A 22,903-nucleotide genomic window follows, 5' to 3' on the forward strand; every position below is an offset into this window, starting at 1 on the left:
GGGGGGGGGGGGGGGGGGTATAAATAGGTCCCGTGCGCAAATATCGCGGTCGTTGCTACTGAGAGACGTGCCTGGAAAACGATCCGCGGACGCGAGTCGAACGTGGCCCAATCTGCATTCGGCGTCGCCGTGATTTTATGCCTCTCTGCGCTCGCACGTATAGACTGTCTCGTAAATTCTCCTCTGCTCCATTGCTGTTTTCACCAAGGGTCACAGCAGGATCGCAGCTGGGCATTCTTATTGTTGTGTAGTCTTCAAATACGAATATTTCAACTTTCATATGCACATATATATTCAATATATGTATGCATATTTTGTGTTACAAAGGTTTAAATATTCGTATTTGAGAACTAAAACGATAAGAGAGTGTCCAAAATTAGACACGCCTGGTTCGGACATTCCCAAGTCGAAATTTTTTTTCCTATTTTCGACCCCAGCATTCCATTTAACGCCTACGTTGATACTCCAAAGCCTGTGTCAACAAATAGTGGTGTTTTGTGCGTTCTGTGCCATTTAGAGGCACTGGATAGGATTTCAGTTTGCGTATGTATCATTACAGATATCATTCAGATCCTTCAGAATATACAGATGTTAGAAAGCTCGAAGGTAGGACAAAAATTTCGACTAGGGTTGCTACTTTTGCTTTAATTGCATCCATACAAGATTGGTTTATAGGCCGATAAAAAACCAATTAAGCGAGGTAAAGGTATACGTGCCTCGACTCACATTTATTCATAATCGTATGTTTTGTAATTCACTTATCGGCTAGACTCTCTGGTGCAAATTTTTATCCGTTTTAAACGGGAACTAGCGCGACAGTTAGCGCGTCAAAGGTTTATTTATTTCAGTGTTGGACATTTCCGATGACAGAGAGAGAGAAATGATCGGCGTTGTACGTCTACACGGAAAAAAAAGATTTGCTAATACATGAACAACTAAAAATATTAACTGCAGAAGCAAATTTTCTTGCTTTCATACTAAAAGTTATTAATATATGTATTAGCAAATCTTTTAGCAACTAAATAACTTTTACTATGAAAGCAAGAAAATGACGGAGATTTGTAATTTCTCGTAAATATTACTCCAATTTGCAAAGATATATTTTTATCTGTCGAAAACTGAAAGGAATAAATAAGAAAAAAGTAAGGTCCGTCTTTGTCTAAATTAAAGGAAAAACAAAGACAGACTTAACGTATGAGTTAAGTTACCAAGAAGTTGGAAGAACCACAGAGTGGAGAATTTAGTCGGTATGTGAGTGAAAAGAAAATTTGCTCCCGCAGTTAATATTTTCAGTTGTCCATATATTAGCAAATCTCTTTTTCCGTGTAGAGTGGAGAATTTTTAACCGAACGCGCAGAGAGTACGCAACCGATTTCTCACGAAGGAGGAATCACCGCCAAATTGGTCGAAGAGTCACCGGGTGAAAGGAACGACGAAGGCGAGAGAGCAGCGGGACACCCCGTATACGACTTGTTGCTCGACCACGCGGCGCTGCGCGCTCTATCGATCACGCGTTGCCTCGTTTTAGTTATTTTTTCGATTCAAGCAAACAGATGCGGTAGCAACAGTAGCAACAGCTCGCAGTATTCTGCAGTGTACTGTTCACTTAATGGATTGCACTTGCGCGTCGTCGTGCTATCTTGATCCTCCTCCTCCTCCTCCTCCGCGCCGTTTTCACTTTGACGTTCCTCGGACGATGCATTTCCGGTGTTGGATATGCGGGTTACATACGCAACCGGCCAGAGGCGGTAAAGAGGAGGAAGAAACGTCCCCGTTTGTGTGTCACGGTGCCGCTCCTAGCGGTACACCGTGTACATGGGACACGTGTTATTGTTATGCAGGTGAGCGTGCTTTCTTGTCGAGCGAATCGACACGGCTTGTGTGCGCGATCGCTCGATCGTAACACGCGCACACACATACACACACAGGGATCGAGATCGCCGGAGATCCGCGACGAGAACTTTTCGCGAACGCGATCTGTGCAAACGTTAGAGTCGTGACACGCAGAAAAATGTAAGCAGCAAGACTTGAGCAGTAAGCGAATCGGTCGAGAACGCGATAGTTTCACGTTCTCGATGATCCTGGAGTGAGATCAGCTTGCGGTTAGGTCAAGTTTATTTAAGGGAGAGGAGCACTGTAGAGGCCTGAAAATTAATGGTATTTTAGAAATTTTTTAAAAGAGAAAACAATGAACGAAATTTGGTTTTATTTATACGAAAGTATATATTTTATTCTGTATGTGGAGAAAAATGAGTCCGATATCCCTATTTTTATGCTTTTCAGAGTTGACCTAAGCAGGCTTCTAAAAAAAGAGGAGTGGGCTGGTTGACACGATTCCGAAACGGTTGATCTGAACTAAAAAAAATCAATAATACTTAAAATATAGATCGCTCTCTTCAGTCTTATCGTAGGGAATTTCAAATTTCGAAAAATTAAAAGAATTGTTAAACATTAAAAAAAAATGTCACATTTTACCTCTTTTTTAGTCTACTTTTTAACGTATAAAAAATTCAATTTTGAATTTAAAGAAAAACTGTACAATGAGACAATAGGCGTTTACTTTGAATTTACAAATATTTTGAATTTTTTTGACCCCCGATTGAAAATTATTCAAAATATGCTGTCAACCAAGTTGAAAAATGTGGTTTTGATAAAAATATAATAAAAAACAGCAAAAAACATAAAAATAGGGATATCGGACTCATTTTTTTTCCACATACACAAAACATATACTTTCGTATAAATAAAATTCATTTATATGCATTGTTTTCTTTTAAAAAATTCCTAAAATACCATTAATTTACAGTGTTCTTCTCCCTTAAGGAGGATCAGATTGCCTGAAAATCGTGCTTGTTGTTTCACAATTTTTTATGACAAACTGAATGAATATGCGAAAATGTTATTTTGACGTGTATTTATACAACATATAAAGAGAAGAAAAATATAATTTTGATGATCAAATATTCAATATGAATGTATGGTACATGCAGTTAAAATATATTTCGTTTTTCTTTTCAAGATCGTCATTTCACAGTAATACTCTCGGTAGTTCAATTAAGCTGAATTTTAGGTAGAAAATTTCCGTAAGCTTGTCGTTATCGTGTAAACCACTGACAAATTCGTGAAAATATTTAATTTTGAAATATTAATTTTTTTACTATAAAAAGCTGAAAATTTAGTAATATTTCATTAAGATATTTGCAATTTTGTTAAGATTTATTCAATTTTTATTATAGTGGTTCACTCAATAACGACAAGGAAATTTTCTACCTAAAATTCAACCTTAATTAAACCATCGAGAGTCAAGATATTACTGCAAAATGACGAAAAGAAAAGCGAAATATATTTTAACTGCATGTACCATATACACGTATATTAAGTATTTGATCATCAAAATTATATTTTTCTTCCCTTTATATGTTGTATAAGTACACGTCAAAATAACACTTTCGCATATTCATTCAGTTTATCATAAAAAATTGTGAAAGAACAAGCATGATTTTCAGGCAATCTGACCCTCCAGTCCCCTTAAGTTTTATCGCTTACAACTCTAAGGGCGGTATTATCATATGAATGATAATCAGATTTAAGATCATCCTAAGTAATAAATTTATGAAATACTTGAAACTAATAACATCTGCTTGAAGGCAATGTATATTCTTCATTTTATTGGCTGTGAAATATCTGAAGATAAACTTAGAAGGACCTCAAATATAAGATTTGACTAAAAGCACCGTCCTAATTCGCTTTACACGCTCGGGATGAAATTTAAATTTAACTTGAGAAATATTTAATCAAAGTAAACACGTGCTGCTTACATTTTTCTGCGTGCCATCCTCTTTAGTCAGCACGCTATCGCGAATCGTGTCGCGCAATTGTCACGGTTAAAAGTGGCACGAGCGAACGAAAACGCAGACGGGAAAAGGAATATAATAAAGAAGAAAAACAAACGAGAGAGAGAGAGAGAGATAAATTTGCCGTTTCTGCCGTCGTGTGGGCGGATCCGAGAACTCTCCTGCGCGGACTGTTGCGAGAGAACGAAAACAAGCAGTTAACGAGCCGCGCTGGACGGCGCTAAAATCCGCGGAAATATTTATAGATCCGCAGCTGTGTGCGCGCGATGGGGATTCGATCTCTGCTGGTTTCCTCTTGTAAAAGACGCGGTAATTCGCGAACAGGAGCGCGAGCAGCCGCTGATAATAATGCACCGGCGGGTTCTCCTCTTGGCATACTTCCGAGCTTCTCTCTCTCTCTCTCTCTCTCTCTTGCAGCGGCTATTTGTATCTCATCATTCGATATTACGAGACATGAGCCCGCTTTGGAAGAGTAACCGTACATATAAATGGATTTAATAATCGCATGCGTTTATTACACAATGTGAGCGATATACGACAGCGATTATTTTTGGATACACAACAGAAATTAAAACAGGAGATAACTGCGAAAACGAGTATTTTCGGCGAAGTATAATCGACGCTCTGCGATAATACTTGCGCCACTTCTGCAAGCTTGTGGAAAGCTGCGAGCCCGATAAAAACTGATCCTGTTTATCGTGGAATTCTATTTCTGTAATTTTTATTTGAGCCAACCAAAGCCTTTTCCCGCGTATCATTTAATCTGCAATATTTCCGAGACTCTTCTTACGAATCTGACAATTCCGTACGTTTGACAGATTCGTTGTGCGAGCCTAAAATTGAATCATGTCTCACGGATGTGAAAGTGTTTCCCCTTTGAGCGATCTCTCCCTCTACTTCAAAGGAAAAGAGATCCTTTCAGTCTTGTGATGTCAGCAAACTGTCGTAACTAGTAGCCCTAGGAACCCTTGGGAAACCATAAGAAAGTCCTTCCTGAGAGTACACTGAGAGTGGTGTTTCCTAATCATAATAATAGAATCATAATTCCAGCGTTACGAGCATGCCATCCTGTCGTTCACATTCCGTCTATCTTCCCCGATGTCGGTTGGTACATCGCCTCCCACGATCCACAACTCCATATGTGGGACCCGACCTAATGGGAGATCTCAAAAGTCCCTTGGGGAACCGACCCGCACGGATCCCCGATAGGCTCCCCGAAGTCGTTAAACGGAGCGCAAACGGATCGGCTCAAACAGCTGTGAAAATTGACTTTTCACAGCCGGCTCGTTTTCATCCCGTTCCGACACGATCCGGAGGTCGGCTTGCCCGCGATTTCGGCGGAGAATAGCTTCGAGGCATGAAACCCTCGGCGCTATCCGACACCCTTTTTGTCCTTGGCTATCAAGAGTAAGGCTCGTCGCAGTTTTCTCTTGTGACTCATGTTCTCTTCTTTGGAATGTATCTTCTTTGTAATAGCTTTTCCTATTGGTTGAAGCTATAACTTTTTACTACACTGGAATTCTCTAGATTAATAATAAAAGAGGAAGATACGTAATGTAAAAAAAAAGTCCAAAAATCGCGATTGATAATATTTAATGTATGAAGGTAGTATTAAAGTTCAAATTAAATTAAATAATACGAACGTTTAGGATATTCCAGAAACTTCACTCGACAATCTCAAAACTCTTACACAAACAATCAATAAATAGTCGTGACAAGTAATAAAGTTAACGTGACAGAATCGTGAAAAAAGATGGCCTAGAAAGGAAGATTACACGTCGTGGCTATCTATTGAATATTAAAGTAAAAGGAACGCTTCCGGAATATTTGCAAATCTGCTCAATCGATCACAAGTATCACTTTATAGATATATTCTTTTTCAACACGTTTTCTCTTTTCTGACGTCAAGAAAGTCCTCCACAACCAGGAGCCTTATAAGCTTCCCTGATCGAGCAGATAAGTAAATTGTTCGCAACGATCAACAGCTGCGCCGGCTCCCATCGGTCTGTCAAAATATTATCTTCCTCTCCATCGGAAATCTAGGAGTTTTAACAGACATCGATCTTGTTTTCGTTGTTGCAGATATCGCTATGGACTGGTCGGATCATGCTCTTTGGTGGCCGGCGCGGAATCACTGGCTCACCAGGACGCGCAGCACCCTGGACCAGTACGGCGTCGCGGCGGACGCGCAGCTGCACTTCACGCCGATGCATAAGACCCTGAGGGTACAATTGCCGGATATGCGCTGCCTCGACTGCCGAGTCGACTTTTCCGTCAAGACGTTCAACGCGGTCATCAATTTGTGCAAGGAACTCGGTGAGCCTCGCGAACCCATTAACGTCGTTTAAGACGCGTAATAGAAACGAGCGGCGCGGTTATCGCGCCTACCAATTAATGACGCCAGTGCGAAGGGGGCAGAACACTCGTCGTACAGAGATCAACGAGGAATTCGCAGGAAATGTGCGCTCGCACGAAGAGTGCTGAAGAATGTGCGACTCGTGTTTCGCAATAGTAGGCCGATTGCTTTCACAGTTGATGAAATAATTTCGCGTTGTGACTGGTATCTTTCCGATAACGGAAAAATGAAAATTAGAGAAGGCGGAGAGCGAGAAAATATTTTTCCAAATTATTTTTTCCTGTATACGAGGAGAATATTATAGTTTTTCTTTTTTTCTGTAAATTTTTCTTTCCATTTTACTATGTTTCTAATAGTGCAGAAATAGACTGTCAGTGAGGTCTATTATAAGCTAAGGAACATGGTAAATTTTGCTAAAAACATAGCAAATTTTTTAATAGCACACTTTAGTTCCTTGAAATATAAAAAAGAAAAGGATAATCAATCAATTACTGCGGAATGTCGATCTGCTTCACAAAATTTCGTGGTAATTTTTGCTATAAAATTCTTTCCGTGTATTATTTTCATTTTTATCCTATTCTTTCTTTTACTTTCATTCTCCTTCATATATCTATTTTATATTCTTTTTTTTGTCTGTTTTTTTGTATGTTTTCATTTGTATGTTGTCTGTTTTCATTTTCAAATCGTAAATTCTCTCCGTCTTATTTTTTAAATGTACATTCACACGTGTTGACGAATATCTCGACTGTTCCGTCATCGTTGCATTCGAGCGAGCGTGTATCGTGACTTTAGAGCGACTAATTTGCGCCAGTAGTGATATTATAGACGATAATAAAAGAGAAATGATAAATTTGTAGTCACGCGAAGGTCGCGCGGATGATCGCGGTTGCGAATCCGCCGCGGCGCAACCTCGACGGGCTTTTTAATCAAGGAAGTGGGTTAACGCGATAATTCTGTCCGGAGGATAAAGCCGACTTTCGAATAAGAACCGGGGAGATATGTCCCTTTATCGCCTCACCACGACCTGAAAAGAATTCCACGCACAGAATTACGCGTTCATAACGCCGTCTGAAATAGAAAGTGATCGGCGAGCTGGAGAATTTCACGAATCCCTCCCTAATTAAATACTTCAGAATTTCTCCAACATGTTGACACACTTTTTCGCGGCTAGGAAAAAGTCACGCATACAAAGCAACAAAAATGTATAAGGAATAAAACAGATCTGTCGTCTCGAAGACTGGGGAGAATTATTATCTTGTCTGCGCGTGACATGTTCGAATCATCGATCGTATCTTTGCATATTCCGCCGGAATGCTGACTTTATTAGCGAGTGAACAGCAGCGATATGAGATCAGTGTGTCATATTCATAAATAGACGCAATGCGTAGTTGCACGCGATCTTTGTCCATCAATTATTTCGTTGCAACAACATACTGGAAGATAGACATCATAGTAATAGCCCGTTATTATTTCTCTCGCTCTTTAGATAGCGGCACAAAAGATGCATCACATGTCGCTCACATGTCAAGATATTGCTATTATATTATACTTTGTTGTTTCTTCCAAGATATTGCTATTATATTATACTTTGTTGTTTCTTCCACAAAGCGTGCCTACTCTTTCTCTCTCTCTCTCTCTCTTGTATTTACGGAGTTGTGTTTGGATTTTAAAGAAATTTTTCGTTGAAATCGCAATTTCAATCTTCCAAGGAGAAATCATGAACCCCATTGTGATTTAAATGCGAGATTGAGATCGTAATCCCTTTACAGGCATCAGACACCCGGAGGAGCTGTCGTTCTGTAAACCGCTCGAGCCGAATCACCTGAAGTACAATCTAAAGGATCTGCCGGTCAAGAAGAAGACCGAGAATCAGAAGAACGGTCATTGGAATGTGCCGGCCGATACGAACACCTTCATCCCAGCCAGCCAGAGTCCTAGGGGATCCACGGGAAGCTTAGATCAATCCAATCCGTTCATGTGCGCGCCGGTTACGCCCAACAGAAATCACAGCACGCCCATCAGCTCGCCTGTCTCGGTAGGTTTAGCGTGTGTGAGATATAGGATAGAGATAGAATGGACCTTACAAAGTGTACGATTGTACGTATAGGTTGACTAACGGACGAGGAATGTCCCAGATGACATAAATATCGCCAGTAGCATCGCAAAGGCGTTTAAAGGACATCTATATTTATTCTCATATTCATTACTGTTTATTACGGACTCGATTATATCGCATTTCTGATTAATTTATTTCAATAACTTGTTTTACCGCGTCAACAATTTTCCGTTTCAATCAACCAGTTTTAACTTATCAGCTCATATATGGGAAAGAATCGCATTTCATGCGATTCTGAACAAGATGAACTTCAACGAGATGATGTCTCTGTATCGTAATTAAAGACATTTGTCTGAACGTTCAACTGTATTAAAACTTGGTTGCACTAACTGACTGACTAACACAATTGATTCAATGCAAAACTTTCTACAAGAATCTTTCTGTACTTACGATCGAGTTTTTTATCTCTATACTTACCAAACAACGGAAAATTCAGTTACATCAACGAAATTCTTGCACGAAATTCTTCTCTGGTTTTGGCGCGAGTAACTTTGCAAAAGACATGCTGTTTTTTATAACGTCCGTTCAATGCGAATTTTCAGCACACTGGCACATGGAAAAGAAACAACAACTCGTCCGGCTTCGGCAGCACCGGCTCCTTCAATGCCAACAACAGCACGATGAGTCTGGAGGCGCTGAACGGCGGCTTGTCGGAGTCCTTGGCGCAGAGTCCGACGTCGATCTCGCCGGAGGTGCGAGCGAAATTAATCAGGCCGAAGAGCTTGATCGAGAGAGCGCGAATGAACGTCTCCTGGTTGGACTCCTCCTTGTCGATCATGGAGCAGGGTATTCGCGAATTCGACACGCTCAGGCTCAAGTTCAAGTTCTACTCCTTCTATGATCTGAATCCCAAGACCGATGCGGTGCGAATCAACATGATTTACGAGCAGGCTAAGTGGCAATTGCTAGCTGAAGAAATCGACTGCACCGAGGAAGAAATGCTGATGTTTGCGGCGCTTCAGGTATTTCATTATATAGAAAAGCATATATGCTCCCCTCCTAGCCTAATCTTATCTCTTTACTCGGATTCACGCGCCACCGATTGTCCTATTTTGTCCGCAGAAATTCACACGAGATTTTGCTTTTGCTACAAGAATGCACATTGTGCGGAAATTAAATAGTAAAATACCTCGATTTTAAAACGCGCCAAAGTACTAAGCTCTGTATTAATAGTTGTCAGCTAAAGCTTGTCTCAGGTGAGACATCCAAATTATTCAGAGCTAGACCCAAGTTTTTCAGCTGAATTATACAATATATGTGACATTTATCATGTGCAATCGCGCTTCAACTGAAAAAACTCATCTCTAATTCTGAATTCAAGTTTAAGTATCTCACTAGAAACGAGTTTCAAGTAATAACTAATAACTTAGATGCTAAAGTACTTTGATACTTTCATTGCAATTCTTGATTGTCATCCTTTCGTTTCACGTCGGCTACACGACAGACGAATGTTTTATCTGTCCCCTCCCGCTTCCGATATGCTCATACTGCTCCTAGGGAGCCCCACTCGACGTGTAATGCATGCAAATAGCCACGTCCTTAAGCCGATTGCCTCGACTCGCGAGCCCGTGTTCCGCCGTACCTACGTAATGTCGTTACACGCGCCAGCACGACCAAGAAAAGACGCGACCTCGTCGCCTCGACCCACTGCTGCTATACTACGTCGCTCACCTTGGTACACCTACTCGTCGTCCCATCCTCATGACGAATGTCTCAAGAAAAAGCAAAGAAAAAAACAGAAGAGATCCGCAGCCAGTGTCACCTACGCTCACCCCGTCGTCTCTGATGTCCGTAGGTGCAGGTGAATCTTCAGGCGAGCGTGCCGCAACCCACCTACGACAGCAATGGCGCGACTTCGCCCGTCGAGGATGACATTGACGCGGCCTTGACGGACCTGCAGGTAACGCTGGAAGGTAGCAACATCAGCAACGGACCCAGCGACATCACGCAAGTGCCTGAGCTCTGCGACGAGTTGCGTTTCTTCAAGCCGAAACGCTTCACCCTCAGGGCCTACAAGCGCTATTGGTTCACATGCCGGGACCTGCAGCTTCGGCTTTACAAGAGCCGTGAGGAAACCAGCGGCTCAGAGTCGCCGGCTTGCGTGATTAATCTGCGCGGCTGCGAAGTCACGCCGGATGTACATCTGTCGCAGAGTCGTTACGGGATCAGACTGGAGGTGCCTAGCGCGGAGGGCATGACGGAGATGTGGATCAGATGCGACAACGTAAGTAGCGAATTAGTCGGTGGCAAGGTTGGAATGCAATGCGTTACTTGCTCGCCGTAACAAGTACTCGAGTCTATCTTATTGTGATCTAATGATGGAGACTAAATAGAGTGAAGAAATTGTAGTCGTGTCTCGACTGTAATTGTCATTCGTTTTGTTATTCTAGGAGCAACAGTATGCGAAGTGGATGGCGGCGTGCAGATTAGCCGCCAAAGGCCGCACCCTCGCCGACGCGTCTTACGAGAGTGAGGTCAACAGCATCATAGCTTTCCTGCAACTTCAAAGACCCGCTCCCGCGCCGGCGATCAACCCCAGCTCCTTGGACATCGTTCCAGAAGACTACGTGGCGCCTAGATTCGCGAAGAAGTTCAAAGGAAAGGTGAGCCGCTCTCGTTTTCATCAATAAATAAATCCATGATGAGCTCTATCGAAATTTAGCAAGCTATTAATCGCATTCTCTTCTCGTACAGCTGGTCCAGAGGATCTTAGAGGCGCACGCGAACGTCAAAGATCTGCCGCTCATCGAAGCAAAACTGAATTACATCAAAGCCTGGCAGTCTTTACCAGAATACGGTATTTCTCTTTTCATCGTGCGATTTACCGGCAAAAGTAAGGACGAGCTGCTCGGCATCGCCAACAACAGGCTAATGCGGATGGAGCTTCACAGCGGCGATCACCTGAAGACCTGGAGGTATAATACCATGAAGGTGCGTATTAATTCATGTACTCACGTCATATTAAGTTTTAGTAAAGTCTCAATATTTACCAGACCAAAATTCGTTAATCTTTCTAATTATTCATGTGTGTCTGGATATGTGTATATATAATAACTATTAATTATTCAGAAATATTTGAAAGGCCTATAAGGAGCCAAGCACGGATTATAGGTCTTTCAAATATTTCTGTTAGTTAGACAAAAGGAGCTTTCTATAATTTCGGTTTATTAATTATTCGTCCAATTTATCATTTTAAGGTAGCTTGCGAGAATATATATGTTTTATATTTAATATAATAAATATTATATATTACGATATACTCATATTGTACTTTATAATATCCAGATACAACGGAATATAATGAGTATTGGTCTAATAAATGTTAAAATTTTACTCAAAGATAGCGTACTGCATATAGTCATGAGAACAAAGCGAAGACGTTCGATCTTGTCTCTTTCGCAGGCATGGAACGTCAACTGGGAGGTGAAGCACATGATGGTACAGTTCGAAGAAGAGAATATTATCTTCGAGTGCCAATCGGCCGATTGCAAAGTCGTCCACGAGTTTATAGGAGGCTACATCTTCTTGTCGATGCGTTCCAAGGAAGCGAATCAGACGTTGAACGAGGAGATGTTCCACAAACTAACTGGTGGATGGGTCTAATAACGCGACAAACGCGATCTACGACGAGTGTGTATAAAGAAGTTCTCTAACGCATCTCTTCTAACGAGCGACGATAAGGCACGCGTTCTGCCGACTTATTTACGCGCATCGCGTCAATGACGAGCGTCTGTTTCAAGGACGGACGTTTAGTAAAACGTAGCCGTTCATAAAACGGCTGACATTTGTAAAAATAGCTAAACCTGCCCGTCGGATTTTAATGGACTGTAGGCTGTAAATAGAAAACACTGCGCGCCTTTTACGAACGAGCGCAATGAAGAAGTCCATTTTAGCGATCGTAGAATTACTTTTACTCGATGAGACTAGATAATTCGAGAGGAATATTCACCGATGTGGCCGTAATCATGTAAAATACGACAAACTTCTATTAATAGTATAATAGCGGTAATATCAAAATCATCGACCTTTTTCCGTGAAAAATTCAGTTTTATAAATTTGCGATTACTGGAAAAAAAGTAAACATGATGATTCTTTTAGAGAAGTTTACGAAATATGAATTGTACTTTTATACGAGATTTTTTCTACTCACGAAGAATCCGTCGTTAACTATACCGAGCCTCACTCAGGTACGTCAAACGCACACACAGATAAAATTCTGGCAGTACATGTCGCGACGTTACAATAACGTTTCACTCGTCTATTATCGTGAAACTCGAACAGGTAATTGCGATTTTACCTGCGTGTCAGTGTTATCTCATTGTTAAACAAGGTGCTATACGAAATATGACGAGCTCGACTATGACGGCGTGAAATATCGAATCGTGTAAATTATTTGTTATTTTAATGTAAATTAGATATAGAAAATAACTATATCAATTATATCGTTACATAAAATATTCACACGAGATATCGCGTTAAATGTATATGTAACCAAAAAAAAAACAAGGTATAGTTTTGTATATTAATAGACAGTAACTGTATAATAAACTTATCATTAATACGCGTCGCGAATTTTCCTAATCTTTATTCTTCTCCGTCGTGAGAAAGGAAGGTTAATTTCAAGCGATATTTAATATCAAATATAACATTCGAATCAACAAATAATATTCGTTTACATGATGTAAATATTTTCCAAAATTATTTTCCAAGTTCCTCGCGTGATCTCTTGATGTTACCGTGTTTGCATATCTTCAAAAATATCAGACGAATCCTCTCCTTTTATCCAACGGTGATGGGCAGCTGCGGATCTTTCTCTGAGCTGCTCACCGCCTTCGAGGACGCTTGACGCTGATTGTCCGAATTTCTCAGAGTTGGGAACGCCCTCGCTATGTTTCTGGTGCCTACGATAGCTGAGCCGTCCAGGTTATCGATTCCACACATCTGATTATACACGCACACAACACACAAAGACGATTCTTTATGTCTCTTATACAATCTCTGCGTCAAAAAGTGCAAGATTGTTCCTCCGTCTTATCTTTAGTCGGAAAGACAGTCGCACAATCGAAACGATCTTTAGAATTCTAAGGCAATGTCTGTAATTACGGGTAATACACAGAGAGAATTTTATAGTAAAAATCACTATAGGATTTTGTAATTGAGGAGTAGATCGTCATTCTGCAAAAAGTTACTATCCTTTCATATTTTAGGAACTATTCTTACATATAGAAACTGAAAAGTTCTATTAAAACATTTGCTATGTTTCCAGCGAAATTTACCGTGTTCCTTAGAGAGGCAAACCTTATTGACAGTCTATTTTTCTGGACTATCAGAAACATAGTAAAAGAATTGAAAAGATTTTATATGAAAAAAAAAAAAAACTATAATATTCTCTCCGTGTAATTAATTTCATGGGTCATAACCGGAGTGTGGCTTGGCGGCGCCGAATGGACCAGTCTTCCGGCGAGGAAGCCCGGCTTCTCCTTCTTCGTCCTCACCCACTCGTGGCCCAGCACCCGCTCGAGAGTCAGCCGCAGGGTCATGTCCGGCTCGAGGATCTGGCGGACGATGCTCTTGGCGAGCGCGGACACGGTGCTGCGGACGCGCGAGCGGAAGATCCAGTTGCGCGACATCTGGTCCTTGAGGAGCTTCGGCAGATTCGTGTCGTCGAACGGCATCCGGGCGTTGAGCATGATGAAGAGGATGATGCCGAGCGACCACACGTCCGCCAGTTTCGGATTGTAAGGAGTGCCGGCGACGACTTCCGGCGCGGCGTACGCCGCCGAGCCGCAGTACGTCTGACTGAGCACTCGCCTGCCCTCATGGTCCACGCAGAACCTGGCGAAACCGAAGTCCGCCAGTTTCACATTGAACTTTCGCGACAGGAGTATGTTCTCGCACTTGAGGTCTCGGTGGGCGATGTTCTTGCTGTGCAAGTAATGCAAGCCAGAGGCCATTTGGCGGAACCACAGCCGCGACTGCTGCTCCGGCACTATGCCATTATTCTTCACGAAGTCGAGCAGGTCGCCGTTGTCGGCGTAGCGCATGAAGATGAAAACACGTGGACCGCGCTGCAGGATACTGTGTACCTGCGCACATGATCACAGCGGTCGACGAGACGTTAAGACATTATGGTGGAAAATCGAAGGTGTCGAGCGCGAAATGCAGTCGCGTTCGCGGATTGGAATTAATGCTGTCAGTAGACCGGATATTTCTCTAGCTGGATAGTATCTAAACAAACTTGTATAAATACTGCTCGAACATTCGGCTATCCAAATTGACATCACTAAAATATCTTACAAGCGACAAAAATTCAAAAAGTGAAACTTCACAAACGAGTTTCAACTAATCGGCCTTTTTAAGAGAATCAAGAGATGCTTTTGGAAGAACTTTCGGAATTATCCCTTTCTTATTGACGCGGAGAGAATTTGTCTGATGATCCCGATGTGTGTTACTTGAATTATATGCGGATTTTCTATCTTTGTCAGAATTTCAAGCTCGCGGGGAAAGAATTTGTCCAGGAAGTCGGGTGGCGCTTTCTCTTTATCGAAGATCTTGCAGGCCAGACGCATCTTCTTGGAGCTTGTCCCATCGACATACTCCGCCAGATGAACAGTCGCGTAAGATCCCTGAAAACCGTCGGCTTCGTACAATGACGCGTCAAATGTCTCATCGGGGTCTTATGCACTCTGGAGAACCGACCGTGGCAGTCGAATAGTGCAAATGGGGATACAAGAAAAAAATCCTCGTTCTCGAAGATAGAAAGGACGAAACTGCAATTTCGTCTGAAAGTTTACGCCTCGAGAGCAATTCCGGCGTCACGCCGGAGAGCAGCCGGAGTGAAAAGGGAAAAGGGAAGAGCTCGAGGTGAACGAACAGAGAAGAACGAGGTGCAGAAGATAAACAACCTGTCCGATCTTCTTGCCGATGAGATAGCCCCGCTGTTCGAGAGCGTTGACCTCCGAGTTTCGGGGACTGAGTCGCGTGGCCATGCCAGTGCTCCTTCATCGACCCTTCATCACTTCGACCCTGGAGGAGAGTCGGCCGAGCCTTCGATCCTTGCAATCGTTCTCTCTCGCCAACCCACTGCGAGTTTCCTCGGAGGTGGTGGTGCGTCACTGAGAATTTATCTCCGATCTCGCTTCCTTCCTCGCGGCACCGCTCTCGTCCGCTCTCTGAATCGGACGGTGGCAAGTCGTCGACGAGAATTCCGCCCGGATACGAGCACACCGATGACGGTGGCACTGCGTGGGTTACCTCTCGTTACCGTGGAATCAAAGCGACGCTTGCGGCGACGAGGCGTCTCCGTACGGTCATTTGAGGACGGCTGCGAATGTACTTAGAATTTTGGACGCCGGGACCAGCCTGGTGCGCCTGATGTGCGACGGAAGGCGGAAGGTAAAGATCCGCGTCTCATTCGAGCGTAGCCATTATACTTGGAAGTGGAAAAACAATTGACACCGCGTGACGTGGCCGCGATTGATCGTATACAGCGATCTCGAATCGGTTCTCGTCGCGATTCTCGGCGAAACCATCACGCAGATGGTTTTCTGCGGCTGTCGCGTCGTTTCATTACGCGGAGTATCGAATTTTCAATTAGTAACTATTAAAACTGTTATAGTTTAGTGTATACAGAGTGTCTAAGACCAACAGATTTTAAGATGAAGGGAAATAGTTTTTGTCAAAAATTTCGAAATTTTTGGTAGGTACATCGGGTAACGTTCTATCGAATAATGGTCGATATCGGATGATTTATTGTATTTTAAAGAATCTGGAAGGTATAACAGAAAATACAACTGATATATATGTCGTAATCATACGAATTAAATTAAAAATGCGACTATAATCTCGGCGTAATCTTCGAATCATTATACAATCGATTGTAAAATTCACGTATCACTCACGTATCAAAATGAACTCGAAATAGACTGATTCTTCATTTCATTCAACTTCGTTTTCATCGACGTTTTAATAGCTACGTCCGAAAAGAGTATAAAACTTCGGTTTGTTCTTGCAACTTTCATGAATGCACCTCATCTCGTTCAGTGGTTTAGTCAACTCCGGCTGTTGGAAAGGTATGCAGAGACTCTTCGCGCCCATCGACAGCCCTCCAACCTCCTCGTCACTAACCTCTCTGTAATTAGTCGTAAGCATTCGTCTCAACATATCTTAAACGAACTGATGAAAGAAGACTGTTTCGAAACATACCTTGCGCTGTCCGCTTTGATCTTATCCTCGCAGGCCGACTCTCCGCAGAAGGGTGACAATAACAAATTATTGTTATTGAGCTGATGACGAAAATCAGCCCAAGTTTCAGCTCGCTTGATGTGCGCATCGAGATCTTTCCTCGCACTACAAATAGACCAAATCGCACGTTATCAATAAGAAAAAAGAAAAAAAAAACACAAGAACTGTGCAGTTGGAGGAAAATGATCATTGAAAATCATTAAGCGACACTTACTTGCTGAGTAATCTCGACTGTATATCTTTTAGCAAGGAATCCAACGCCTGAATCACTTGATCCCTCGAAGTAGTATGTCTTTCCAAGTTGTCTCTACACACAAACGTGACCTGATGTTTCTCTACTTCCGCCGGGCCTAATTCTATTCTTACAGGCACCCCCCTCAGTTCCCAATGATTGAACTTCCATCCAGGCGTACGGTTGCTCCTAAAGTCTCCCTTCACCCTGAATTTACCGCTCTTGCTCAGTTCGTCGAGCAGCTTAACGCACTCGGACTGAAGCTGTTCTCTCTGCTCCGTTGTCGTGCTCGCAGTGATGCCGCATGGAACGACGATAGCTTGAATGGTCGCCACCATCGGCGGTAATACTAAACCTCTATCGTCTCCGTGCACCTAACAGAGACAAGTATATAAATTTGTTGTACAGTTATTTATAACTCGCGAAACAACATATTGGCTATGTTCAGAAGAGTAAGCTTTTATTTGCCAGTTCTCTTTAACTTTCTGCTATTTTTAGGCAACGATGATCATTTCACTGACCATTATCATGACTCCAATCGTCCGCGTAGTTAGGCCCCACGAATTCTGATAGACAAACGTCTTCTCGTCGCTTTCTGTGGCGCCTTCCACCTGAATACTGAACATCTTCGAGAAGTTTTGGCCTAGATGATGACTGGTCGCGCCTTGTATCGCACGTCCGCTCACTGAGATGAAGGCCTCGACGGTAGTGGTGTAATCGCCACCGGCAAACTTCTCCTTCTCCGTCTTCCTGCCCTTTACGACAGGCACCGCCAGCAGATCTTCGTAGACTCTTCTATACAAGTCCAAAATGACTAAAACTTCTTCGTCCGCTTCTTCCTTCGTGGCAAAGGCGGTATGGCCTTCTTGCCACAGAAATTCTCGGGTACGTAGAAACGGTTTGGGATCTTTGAATTCCCATCTCTGGAAATGAGTATACACTTTCAATATATTTATGAAAGCTTAAATAGTCTTATTTAAAGACCAAGACAATAAGAATCTTCAGGATTAGGTACGTGTCCAGACACTGACAGTTTTATTTTAGATTGGTGTGAAAGATTTGTCGTGTTTGCTAAGAAAACAAAATATTCTAATGTCGAGAGATTATTAATTTTAACGAATGAAATGAACAATATCGACTTGGTATTCTTTAGACATCTAACGGAGATTTTCCTTTTAATATCCACACTTATGAGAATTTAATAAAAAAGTAAGATATCTTTCGCATCAACCTTATAACTTGTAATAGTACAATGACATTAAAAATGTAATAGTATAACACATTTAAAAGATGCGTTATTTCCCAGCTCTATCCATACTAGATCGTTGAAATTCACATCATCAATTACAAGGAAGACAACAATTACCACAACGTTGTTCCACTGATTGAGCTTGAGCGGCAACTCGGTGTCCGACCTCAACCACTTGGCGTAAGCCGGATACATGACGGTTTCGGAAGTAGGTCGTATCGCCACCGGTTCCGCCAGATCCGACTCGCCGCACTTCGTCACCCAGGCAACCTCCGGCGCGAAGTCGGCGATATGTGCCTTCTCTTTCTCCAGCACGGAACGAGTCACGAAGATCGGGAAGTAGCATTCTTGCACGCCGAGCGCGGTGATGTCCCGGTCGATGTACTCCTTCACGATCTTCCATATCGCGAAGCTCCACGGACGGAGGACGTAGCATCCAGACACGTCGTAATACTCGATCATGCCGCTCTTCGTGATGACTTGGGAGTACCAGTCAAAGAAATTCTCCAATTTCTTCACTTCCAGTCCCAATCTCGTGCCGGTTTTGCTCGTGTCCTTCGTGGCCGCTTTTGCGACTTCCTTCTCCGCCGTTTTACCAGGCTTAGTTTGCTCTTCTTTCTTCTTCTTCTTAGGCGTTGTGTCCGACGACACCGCGGGTTTCCAATCCTGACCGGTCACGTTCTTGTAATCGCTCTTCAGGGATAGAAGAACCTTCACCTCCCGATCGATCACGCTCTTTTCAGCTTTCGAGCTCTTCAGACTCCGCACTTTGTCACCTTGCTTCTGTATTTCTTGAGATACTCTATCTGCTACTTCTTTATTATCTGTCTTCGTATCGTTGGTATTAGTCACGGCAGTTTGAATTGGTTTCTCTTTACCGCTTTTCATCTGTTTCGCCTTATTGTCTTGTCGCTTCTGCGTGAGATCTTTCTGATTGCTTTCGTCGGTTTCCTTGTTACGTTTGGCCTCTAGATCTTGCAATTTCTTCAACTCCTCGTCCATCTGTTTCTGTAGCTCGGCGATTTTATTCTGCTGCTGAGCAATTTCCTTTGACAGCTCTGCCGTGTCATTTTTCTCAGTTTTCGGTGCTTCAGGGACAACACCAGGTTTCCAATCCTCCCCAGTGCTGGTCTTATATTCTGCTTTCAAAGCCAAGAGAACCTTAACTTCGGCACTGACAGTAGCTTTGTCCGCCTTCTCGGCTTTCAAACGTCGTACTTTATCTCCTTGGGCGATAATTTTCTCGTTGATAACGTGCGCGTTCGTTTGCTCATTCGTTATTTGATCTTTGGCTACATTAATGCTTGGTGCAGTTACGTTTGCTACAGTAACAACAGTATTTGCGACCGGAGTTTTAGAAGGCGCTGCCATGCGTCCGTCGGGTATATGGAACAATATGACGGGCTGCTCTCGCGACGAGTAAGGACTGACTTGTGCATAAGGAACGTCGCATATGAAGAAACCTTTTCTTCGAAGTTCGATTATCTCTCCCTTCTTCACGCGCTTGAGCTCCACCTCGCCCAGCATCTCGACCTCTTTTCTCGTGTCCTTTGCGACAAAGTCCTTGAAGTCGTCATCTTTGCCTAGGATCGGCACGCTCATGATGTGATCGAAGTAAACAGCATAACATGATATCGCGTTAGCGTCTTCCACCTTCTCAGTGCCGGATTCAGCTGCCAATGGCGCAGCCAACCACGTAATTTTCAAGGTGTCTTTGTAATTCTTGTCGTTCAGATTCAACGACGCCTGCACACTCACAACGACACCGTTCTTCTTCTCGATCTTCTTTATCATTAGATTACCCCAGCTAATAAAGGTCGTGTTTTGTCCCTCGACCAAACTCTCGGCATCGTCCTTCTCTATAAGTATCTTAGGACCCACTCGCACCCGCTTAGAACCTTTGGACGGATCTTTAGGATGATTTTGCACAGTTAACCATTCTTCCTTAGCGTCCACTACCTCAACCGGTACGGTTTTGTCGTTATCCAACGCGGTGTATCTGTAACAGATATGTTGAAAGATTAGGAAAAGATTTCGTCATGGGGAAAAATTTTTAAAGATATTCAAAGTACCGAACAGCGACTGGATCGATGACTTTTTTGTTGAAAGCCCAGATCTTATCCCACTGCATAAAGACCACAGATTTGGAACTACCTTGCGCGATGATGAATTGCTTCAAACCCTCGACCGTCATTCCTCGTCTCAAAATACCTCTCACTGTCGGGAAGCGCGGGTCGTCCCATCCGTCCACCAAATCTTCATTGACGAACCACGTGAGCTTTCGTTTAGACAGAACCGTGTGAGTCATATTTAGACGTGAATATTCCCAGATGTACGGTTTACGGAGTCCCAGAGCTTCCAGTATCCAAAAGAACTGGGGATCTCGGTCACGATACTCCATTGTGCGTAGCGTGTGGGTGACGTTCTCGATAGAGTCGACAATCGGACAGGCGAAATCGTACGTGGGATACACCCTAACAGGAATAGAAAGAAAAAATTCAAGTCATTGTTACGGCTTGATACGTTTTAGCTAATATTTGATAGTACATTTTACTGAGTTGTATCAAAACGCTTGAATAATATGCAAATACTTGTATTTGTCTCCAGTACGTGGATGAGGCTCCGACTTGCAACGATAGATTGTTGGGTCGCGCATGCATCCGTTCACCGACTCGTAATCAATCTTCGCTCGAACACAGCACTCCTGACCTTTCTTGGTGCCGCGTCGCATCTCGTCCCATAACGCGAGATTTTTTTCAACGGCTGTAAAAATAAAACATCATTGTCATCGATCGTTAGCTGAAGAATTTGATAACATTTGGAAAGCTTCGTCGAGTCGACCACTCACGGTTATCGCGGTTGTCCGATTTCACTTTTTGTTCGCGTTGCTCTTTCATGATTTGCGCCGGGGTATCGTCCACATACGCGTGCCCACTTTTGATCAGAGCTGTGCAGTACTTTTCTATCACATTGAAATAGTCCGAGGTGTGCGTGAACCGATCAGGCTTGATTTGCAGCAACTTCAAGTCCTCCAGTATGGCGTCCTCGAATTCCACAGTTTCTTTCGCCGGATTGGTATCGTCGAACCTCATAATGAGTTGTCCTTGGAAAGTCTCAGCGTAATATTGGTTCAAGAGAGCTGCTTTGGCGTGACCGATATGCAAGTAACCACTTGCCTCGGGCGGGAATCTCACCACTACCTGAAGCAAAAAGCATATAAGGATTACAAGATTTAAAAGTTATTGAAAATGAAGGAACATATACACACAAATCAGGCAAAATTTATCCTGTGATTTTACCTTCCCCATCTCTGCTCCAGGTAAATCGATAAATTTACCCTCCTGTTTCCTAATATTCATCACTGGCTTAATAGGTGCAACACTGTTTGACTCAACCTGATATAATCCCGCGCGAACATCTTCATGCATCGATGTCTGCTCGAACCATCTGCTGATGTTGCGATACTTTTTACCATACATCTTGACAAAATCTCTGTTCAACAGAGCACAGAACACATAAACATCAGCTAGTGTGATCCTTTTGCTGACAAGCCATGTCCGTGTTTGTAGTATACAATCCAAATAGTCAAGACTAGATGAATCCAATACATCTGGCAACAGTCCAATTGAAAATGATATCCAATGATCAACTTCTGTCCTTTCTTGAGCCAAATTGCCACCTAGTACAAATATAAAATTTTATCATAACATTTTATAACCAAAGTAGTTTTTAACTAGACTTTCTTGTAACATATTTGATTTCATAAAATTATCTACAGATTCTTACCATAAAGCTCTGGATCCAATGTTCTTGCCAAACAACGAGCAATATTGTTATGATGTTTTGCTAGTAGTTTATCACTTTTGTCATATAAACCAATCCTTCCTTGTTCTTCTAATTCTTTGTGCCAGATTACTGTCACATTATGCTGACTTTGAGATTTAATCAGCTCGGTGATTATTATCACTTCTATAAAAAAAGATTGCAATTTGAGACAACTTAATATCAATATATAAATGACATATGATATAAAGATCTATACTTTTGCATGATACAACATTTGATAACAAATGCAATATACTTTTGCATGATGCAACATTTGATAACAAATGCAATATATTTTTGTATCCTGCAATACTTGATAACAAATGTAAAAACTCACAGATCCCAGTAAGATAGCACAGAAAATTCAAAAAGAATTCAATCATATGTCACCAATTTTGAGTTCATTTTTAGATGCAAAAAGAATTCTTTTCATTAAAGTAAACTCTGAAGAATTCTTTTTGCACCTGAAAATGAACTCAGAATTGGTAACATACGACTAAACTTTTTTTGAATTCTCTGTATTATCTGGGAGTAAAGTTATTGCATCATTGTAAAAAATATCATATCTTGTGATATGTAATTTTCAACGTTTTATTGTTAATATTTAACAATATAGTATTCTAACTGTATAACACAGTCATGATACTTTTTTTGTTTTTAGTGAAACATCTGGAACAAGTTATTCAAGATGACGTTCAAGTGAATTCGATTGTGAGAAACATCATACCTTTCGAAGGATCGTAAGAATTGACACGAAGTGTAAGATCCATGTTGACTTCTCCTTTTTTTCCCCGTTGATGGGAATTTTATCCAAGACAAAAGGTTACCCTTTCTCCTTTTTGAATCCTTTTCTCCTCAATCAACTATTTCAACTTTCGCAGCTACTTCGGGAACTACGCCGCATCTGAACTATCTCAATCAAATGAAAGAGACGAGGCCGCAGATCTTGTTCAATAACCGAGCAATCCGGTGTGCACGCACCGAGAGGTTACGAAGACACGCTACCACGCGACGAGTGCCACGCGAA

The 22,903-nt window shown here is 42.3% G+C and overlaps 3 protein-coding genes across 4 annotated transcripts in view; 1 reads left to right on the forward strand and 2 right to left on the reverse strand.

Annotated features, from left to right (window-relative positions):
- The window catches only part of LOC116841064 (unc-112-related protein), a 62,555-nt gene extending 49,668 nt beyond the window's left edge, over positions 1-12,887 (forward strand). The window contains exons 2-8 of the mRNA XM_032808577.1: positions 5,937-6,170; positions 7,980-8,245; positions 8,869-9,288; positions 10,122-10,550; positions 10,717-10,929; positions 11,021-11,257; positions 11,729-12,887. Coding sequence (XP_032664468.1) covers positions 5,937-6,170; positions 7,980-8,245; positions 8,869-9,288; positions 10,122-10,550; positions 10,717-10,929; positions 11,021-11,257; positions 11,729-11,929 — 2,000 coding nt within the window. The 3' untranslated portion in view covers positions 11,930-12,887. The remainder of the gene's footprint in view (positions 1-5,936; positions 6,171-7,979; positions 8,246-8,868; positions 9,289-10,121; positions 10,551-10,716; positions 10,930-11,020; positions 11,258-11,728) is intronic.
- A 9-nt stretch (positions 12,888-12,896) lies between these two features.
- Positions 12,897-15,760, reverse strand: LOC116841068 (testis-specific serine/threonine-protein kinase 3). 2 transcript variants are annotated; one of them, XM_032808584.1, is made up of 5 exons: positions 15,581-15,760; positions 15,232-15,498; positions 14,779-14,952; positions 13,747-14,412; positions 12,897-13,267 (listed from the first exon to the last, which is right to left on the reverse strand). In XM_032808584.1, the coding sequence occupies exons 2-5, from the start codon at positions 15,313-15,315 to the stop codon at positions 13,106-13,108; spliced, it is 1,086 nt and encodes a 361-aa protein (XP_032664475.1). In that variant the 5' UTR covers positions 15,316-15,498; positions 15,581-15,760; the 3' UTR covers positions 12,897-13,105. The 2 variants fall into 2 exon arrangements, with proteins under 2 accessions (XP_032664475.1, XP_032664476.1); XM_032808585.1 differs by having other exon boundaries at positions 12,897-13,227; positions 15,232-15,760.
- Positions 15,761-16,054: 294 nt separating this feature from the next.
- On the reverse strand, positions 16,055-22,900 carry LOC116841062 (bifunctional glutamate/proline--tRNA ligase). Its single transcript, XM_032808575.1, has 11 exons — positions 22,604-22,900; positions 21,838-22,020; positions 21,351-21,730; positions 20,900-21,251; positions 20,643-20,814; positions 20,124-20,525; positions 18,169-20,050; positions 17,324-17,725; positions 16,785-17,176; positions 16,532-16,675; positions 16,055-16,457 (listed from the first exon to the last, which is right to left on the reverse strand). Exons 1-11 carry the CDS (start codon positions 22,644-22,646, stop codon positions 16,292-16,294), a joined length of 4,518 nt encoding a protein of 1,505 aa, XP_032664466.1. The 5' UTR covers positions 22,647-22,900; the 3' UTR covers positions 16,055-16,291.
- Between the last annotated feature and the right edge of the window lie 3 nt (positions 22,901-22,903).

This window comes from Odontomachus brunneus, unplaced genomic scaffold, assembly GCF_010583005.1.
Source record: "Odontomachus brunneus isolate Ranch 3 - 2012 unplaced genomic scaffold, Obru_v1 Obru_scaffold_013, whole genome shotgun sequence".
Classification (NCBI taxonomy): Eukaryota; Metazoa; Arthropoda; class Insecta; order Hymenoptera; family Formicidae; genus Odontomachus; species Odontomachus brunneus.

Bases quoted from the DNA above. Each gene is read 5' to 3' on its own strand.
- LOC116841068 (XM_032808584.1), bottom strand. From the start codon at position 15,315: ATGGCCACGCGACTCAGTCCCCGAAACTCGGAGGTCAACGCTCTCGAA. The intron at 14,953-15,231 runs GTTGTTTATCTT...GACGGTTTTCAG, and splicing joins TCGGCAAGAAGATCGGACAG to GGATCTTACGCGACTGTTCA. The intron at 13,268-13,746 runs GTTATGACCCAT...GTGTATAATCAG, and splicing joins CGCCGCCAAGCCACACTCCG to ATGTGTGGAATCGATAACCT.
- LOC116841062 (XM_032808575.1), bottom strand. From the start codon at position 22,646: ATGGATCTTACACTTCGTGTCAATTCTTACGATCCTTCGAAAG. The intron at 20,526-20,642 runs GTATTTGCATAT...TATTCCTGTTAG, and splicing joins CGTACTGGAGACAAATACAA to GGTGTATCCCACGTACGATT. The intron at 17,177-17,323 runs GTCAGTGAAATG...TGTCTCTGTTAG, and splicing joins CGATTGGAGTCATGATAATG to GTGCACGGAGACGATAGAGG.